At 31.3% G+C, this 6,574-nt stretch overlaps 1 protein-coding gene across 1 annotated transcript; it reads right to left on the bottom strand.

Annotated features, from left to right (window-relative positions):
- Positions 1-1,639: 1,639 nt before the first annotated feature.
- LOC109701935 (olfactory receptor 5K16-like) lies at positions 1,640-2,593 on the bottom strand. Its single transcript, XM_020187374.2, has one exon. It carries the CDS (start codon positions 2,591-2,593, stop codon positions 1,640-1,642), a length of 954 nt encoding a protein of 317 aa, XP_020042963.2.
- Between the last annotated feature and the right edge of the window lie 3,981 nt (positions 2,594-6,574).

Genomic DNA, 6,574 nt, shown 5'->3' with positions numbered 1-6,574 from the left:
ATTGAACTATCTTATATGTAAACCTAGAGCCATTAATAATAATAAATCCAATCAAAAGTGAAAGCAAATGAAATGGAGCAAAAGGGAAAGAGCTAAATTAGAGTAAGCTCCTTGATTGTCACATAAGTAGTTGTGGTTAATATTATTTAAAGCAGACAAACCAAAAGCAGTACCATAAATGCAGGAGTGGGGACAGAAATGTAGAAAAGAGAGATTGAGCACATAATAAAGGTATTAACACAAAAGGAACACCTAGAATTAAAGTAAAAATCATAAAACACACCTGAAGAAAAAATTTTAAAAGCATGATATAAATAGTGAATATGATAAAATTGGTAAATATTACATAAAATAATATGACATATTCCCCATAGAAATTAATGTAAATATTTTTAATCCACATATGACAAAATTTTCCTATTTTTTAGAAAGAAAACCTAGTTCTATATTCAGTACTAGATATATAGCTAAAATAGAAATTCAAAATGCTAACAAACCAATAGAGTTGTAAGATCAATAAAGTACCAAATAATCTACTGGTGAGATTGTTAATACTCATGCATAAGAAACCAGTTAAAGAAACACACTATAGAGTACTATATTATCATATAAAACAGAATGAGTGAAAGACAAATATTATTACATACTGGAATGGAAAAATTTCAAGATTATATCATAAAATTTAAAAATAAAAACATGAGGTCTACACATATACACAGAAACACTTGAATAAGAAAGAAAGGAGATTAGAATTTATAAGTTTTTAGGCATGGCATGTTTCTGTCCTTATTTTTTAAAATTAACAGAGAAAATATACCCCCAAAATCACTAGGACCTTTTGGGAAATTTTCTAATTGTTATTTTAAAATAGCAATTATACAATATTAACTGATTCCCTATACACAAGAAAAGCAAATCTATAAGAAACTATTAGGAATGTAACAGAAAGACTCAAAGACAAACCTGAAGTTTCTGAGTTGAATATTTACTTAGTCAGTGAATAATCATTAACAACTTATTTAAGTTGAGGAAATGTTTAAAAAATCTATGAGTTTATAATGATCATTTAAAATGTTAGTGATCTTCATAGGGTTTTTAGAAAGCATCTTATTCTGAAAGCTGGTAATTGGATTTGTATATGAGCTGCATTTACTTTGTTTCCTTAGATTTTTCCTATTGAGGGAGTAAATCTTTTAAATATTTAAACAGAAAGAAGAAAGGAAGGAAGGAAGGAAGGAAGGGGTAAATTTCTGAAAGAAAATCATTTCACTATTCTGCTAGGAAATTTTAAAAGATTCAAACACTTTATATAGGATCACATAAGATTTCTTAAATTAACTGGTCAATATTAATCAAATAATATTGTTTTAAACACTTAAACTTTTAAGTTCTGATGTTACATTTATTTACTAAGGCTTGAAACAACACTAAAATCAATTACTTGGGAGTAATGCGTTGGTAACAGGCAGTTCCAATTGAGTTTCTCTTGATTTGTTCTGGTTGTCAGATTTGAATTAAAACTTGCCAAACAATATTGAAATTCTATTCATACATTTTTTTTAATTTAAAGAAAGATATTTTATGCAAAAATACATTTTTCTGTGTTTCTTATTTTTGAGAGCATTTTAATGAACTAAAATCAATTTGCTATAGAGGATGAAGATTTCTTAAAAACATTGTAATTCCCCATAATTTTTTTAAGGACATTTATCACCTCCTTATTCCTCAGACTATAAATAAAAGGGTTTAATAATGGAATTATAATAGTATAAGATATTGCCACTGGTATGTCTTTATTTCCTTCTTCAAATGGTCGAATATACATGAGAAGACAAATATAGAATATTGAGACAGAAAAAAAGTGGGATGCACAAGTAGAAAATGCTTTTCCTCTTCCTCCCTTCGCTCTCATTTTGAAAATAGTGTAAAGAATGCAGAGGTAAGAGGTCAAGACAGTGGCAATGGTAAAGACTTGAATTGGCATTGAAAAAATATATATCATGAGTTCATTAATATAAGGGTCAGTACAGGACAGTCTATAAAGTGGAAGAATATCACAAAAAAAGTGATCAACTTGATTTGATTTGCAGAACGTTAACCTTAACAGAAACCCTACATGAATCATAGAATGTATATTACTGGCTATGAAGGTTCCTATACTCATTTGAATGCAGAGTTCCTTGGACATCCTGGTGTGGTACTGTAGTGGGCTACAAATGGCCACATAGCGGTCATAGGCCATTGCTGCCAGAAGAAAGCAGTCTGCAGTTTCAGCAAGACAGAGAAAATAAAACTGTGTCATGCATTCATAGAGAGAAATCCTTCTGTCCTCAGAAAAGAAGTTCTCTAACATCTTGGGAGTGATGGTAGAGGAACAGCAGGCATCCATCAGAGCCAGGTTTCCCAGAAAGATGTACATTGGTGTGTGAAGACAGCGTTCCATGTAAACCACGGCTACCAAACCAAGATTCCCCACCATGGTGATCAGATAGATGGCAGAGAAGACCACAAACAGCAGGGTCCTCAGATCTGGATGATCTGCAAATCCTGTGAGGATGAATTCAGTGGTCAAAGAGTGATTTGCCTTTTCCATTTCCAGTTTCTCTGTTGAACACAAATAGTAGAGTTTCTGTTGGGATTACAAATTAAATGTATCTAATTTCCCCCCTCCATTTACCCTATATAGAAAAGGGAAGAACATCTTTAAGTTATCCTATGCTATCTCCTGAAAACTTAGCAAACTCACCATATTTCATATTATGTGCAAAGAAATGTAACATGTGTTATGGATTCTGCACACAGGAACATTCTACATGAATTTCTAGGGTAAAAGTTTTTTTCCTACACCCATATAGAAATTAGTGGTCAATATATATAACTTGCCATGAACTCTCAAGGCCCAGGGTTTCCTGGGGAATTATTCTTCCACTTGAGCCACATGCCCCAATCCTTTTGTTTTTAGTTTATTTTTCAGAAAGAGTGTCACACATTTCTTCAGGCTAGCCTCAGACCAAGATCCTCCTACCTCCATTTCTCAAGTAGTTGGAATTAAAGGTTATCACACCTAGCATATTTTTTAGGTAAGATGTCACTAACATTTGCCTTGGCTGGCCTTAAACCACCATCTTCCTATCTCTGCCTCTTGAGTAGCTGGGATTACAGTAATGTACCACACACCTGGCCCTGAAAGAGATTTTCATTTGTTAACTTCTTTCCAGGAAAAAAAATGTGCTAAATATTTTACTATGGGATAAATGCAATGCTTAAAATAAATTGTCCTTCAGACCATTTAAATATTTAACGTTATTAGCATAAAGCAAACAGTACAAAGCAAGGAAATTTTATCATGATATTTTCATACAAACATATAAAGTGTTTATTTTGGTTATATTCACCTCCCCCTAATGCTCTTCCTTACCTCGTCTCTCAACTCCCCCAATTTTCCTTATTTTCTCACACCCCTAGTAGTAATTATTTTACTATCATGTTCTCTGTTGTTTTGTTTTGTTTTCCTTTAGGTACCACAAATGAGGTGAAATATGTGATATTCATCTTTCTAGGACTGGCTTATTTCACGTTACAGATAATCTCCCATTCTCCCCAATGTCCAGCAAATGTCACAATTTCACTCTTCTTAATGGCTTAATGAAGTCCATTGTTGCACAGAATCACAGTGAGTTTTGCTAGCTTAGTCACCATTCCCATACCAACTCACTAAGGGATATTTTAAAGAAAGATCTGTTTATCATTTAAAAGAGGATAAGAATATAGAACATTTTTATGTTTTCCTACTAAAGTAAAAATAATTTTATTTTCATTTTAACACATTCTGGATCTTACTCCTGTCTTGTCTGACAAATTTCTTAAGGAGCTATTGCTCTTAATTGTCCATTTATCCTAATAGTTTTTGTCTCTATTTTTAAGTATCCTATAACCATATCTAACATTATGAGACTTAATAACAGTCTTCACTTATAATGTGCTTATTTTTCCATAAGCCCCAATCTGTATACTGTCAAAATTCTTATGTAGAAAACAATGTCTTCATTTTTGTTCCATGGAAGTTCCCCACTTATTTAGTATTTTGAATTTACAAACTCATTTACTCCTAACCTCTACATTTATTGGAGTTCAATGATCATCAAAATTAATTATGTGTTTACTATAGTTTGGTAGCTATAACATTACAAAATTTTAATTTTGGAAGCAAAATACTTTAAAAAGAACAATAAAATAATCTTCTTTTCCTCCCAGAAATTACTAAAGACTTTGGACTTACATGCTTCAAATGTTCCATTTTGGAGAATAGCTTGCAACAGTTATTCAAAGGGAATTGTTCCAAAAAATATTTTGGTTAGTATTTCTCTTTTTTTTTCTTGTCTAGACTTAATTTACTGTACTGTTCTTTTTTTCTCAGTCATATATTATGGCAAGGTCTTCTTGAGTTTTAACAGTAGAGCCTTATTAAATGAATAAAATAAATTGCCATTTGTATTTGAGATCTACCACACCTTAAAAATGTTCCTCAGAATTATAATGTTTTGAAAAGATAGTCAAAATATACATACAATGCTTATTATCATTTTTAGCAACACATAATAGTAAATCAACTGAAAATACTTTAGTTTTTAATAATATTTTATTTAGAAGATATTATATCAGAGCATAGCTAGTGAAAAATCATTTTCTTTTCTCCAATGCAAAATAAAATAGTTCACCTTAATCATATATCAATTTTACTAAACAACCCAGAATTGTTCTACAGGGTCATTTGTAACTTTACCTGTATAATTGCTGATAGTCAAAATGATCCACTTACTATCTCATTATTTCTTTCAATAATGTCTTCAATTTAAGAACTATACTAAAAAAGTTGTTACATGAATAAAATGTAAAAACATTAAAGTATTTTAAAATATGTACATTTCTGCATGCTTGTAATATAAATAAATTAGAATTCATTCCCCATAGCTTGAGTTCACTGACAAACATTTAATATGACTTATCACCTGATGTTCTCTGTTTTTAGGACGTTGAGAATAAAAATGTTTTTCATGAAGACTTTAGGGAATAAATTACAAAATGTTAGACAATTTTTTTTTGTAGGTCAGTGACAATAATTATGCTAGCTTCAGACAAAATTTAAATATTCCATTGATTCTTAAGGGATTTCCTTGGCACTGACAAGCTATTTCTGCAGAGAGACCTAATCTGAGAGAAATGGTTCCCAAAACCTGTAAACCAAATAACATCAATTAAAGATAGTTGCATTTTGAGATTCTGAGGTTAAATCAAATGACCATCTATAAAGTCAGCTTAAGTATCATCTCAAACATTTGACCTCCCCACCTCCAAATCTTGTTTACCTGAAAATGATAATGGATAGCAAAACAAGATCCATATCAATTACTTGAAGCAAAAGTTACACAGATTGGGAGAGCTATCCAGATTTGTGGATAAAAGGTAAACATGTTATTATGTATTCAACTAGGGTTGCATCCCTTTCTTTGTTTTCTGTTTCTGTGATATCGATTTTTATTTACATATTGCTGCATTCTTTTCTTTTGCTGCTTATAAGGGATGTGATAAAATCCTATGGATTCATTCTCTGAAACAATTCTGACCTTTCTTAATTCCATTTATGTGGAATTTCATAAGAACTTTGTTGAAGACTAATTGGAATGCCCAAGACTGTATATATTAAATGTATTCAACTCAGTGAATTTGGAGACAAATATGGATCTGTGAAACTGTTACCATAACCAATACCATGAACCACAGATAACTTTAAATTGGTCCCCTAATAGATAGGTCACCCTGACAAAAAAAAAACCAAAGAAATTCTAGAACTGATTTAATGGAAATGACAGACGTCTAGAGAATATTCCATCCTGCAACAGTACAATGTACATTTTTCTCAACAGCCTATGGAACTTTCTCCAAAATAGATCATATGGTAGGGCACAAAGCAAGTCTCAACAAATATAGCAAAACTGAAATAACATCCTGAATACTGTCTGACCACAGTGCCATGAAACTAGAACTCAAAAATAAAAGAAGCAGCAGAAAATAAGTGAACAATTAGAGGCTGAACAACACATTGCTCAATGATCACTGGGTCATAAAAGAAAAAAGGGAGGAAATCAAAAATTTCCTGGTTTTTAATTAAAATTAAAACACAACCTATCAGTACCTAAGGGACACAACAAATGCAATCATAAGAGGAAAGTTTATAGCCATGAGTGCATATATTAAAAACATAAAAATATTTCAGATAAATTATGTAATGTTGCATCTGGAACACCTAGAAAAACAAGAACAAGCTAAATTCAAAACAAGCAGAAGTAGAGCAATAATAAAAATAAAGGTTGAAATAAATGGAGGAAAGATAAGAAAAAAAATACCCATATGATGAATCAGCAAAACAAAAAGCTGGTTCTTTGAAAAAACAGACAATATTGACAAACCTCTGGCAAATCAGACTAAAATGAGAAAAGACCCAAAGTAATAAAATCATAAATGAAATATGGGAGATAACAACAAAGATCAAGGAAATCCTGGGAATCATCAGAGA

Source organism: Castor canadensis, chromosome 5 (genome assembly GCF_047511655.1).
Source record: "Castor canadensis chromosome 5, mCasCan1.hap1v2, whole genome shotgun sequence".
Taxonomy (NCBI): domain Eukaryota; kingdom Metazoa; phylum Chordata; class Mammalia; order Rodentia; family Castoridae; genus Castor; species Castor canadensis.
The sequence above is the reverse complement of the archived record's forward strand: the minus strand, read 5'-3'. Positions and strand labels throughout refer to the sequence as shown.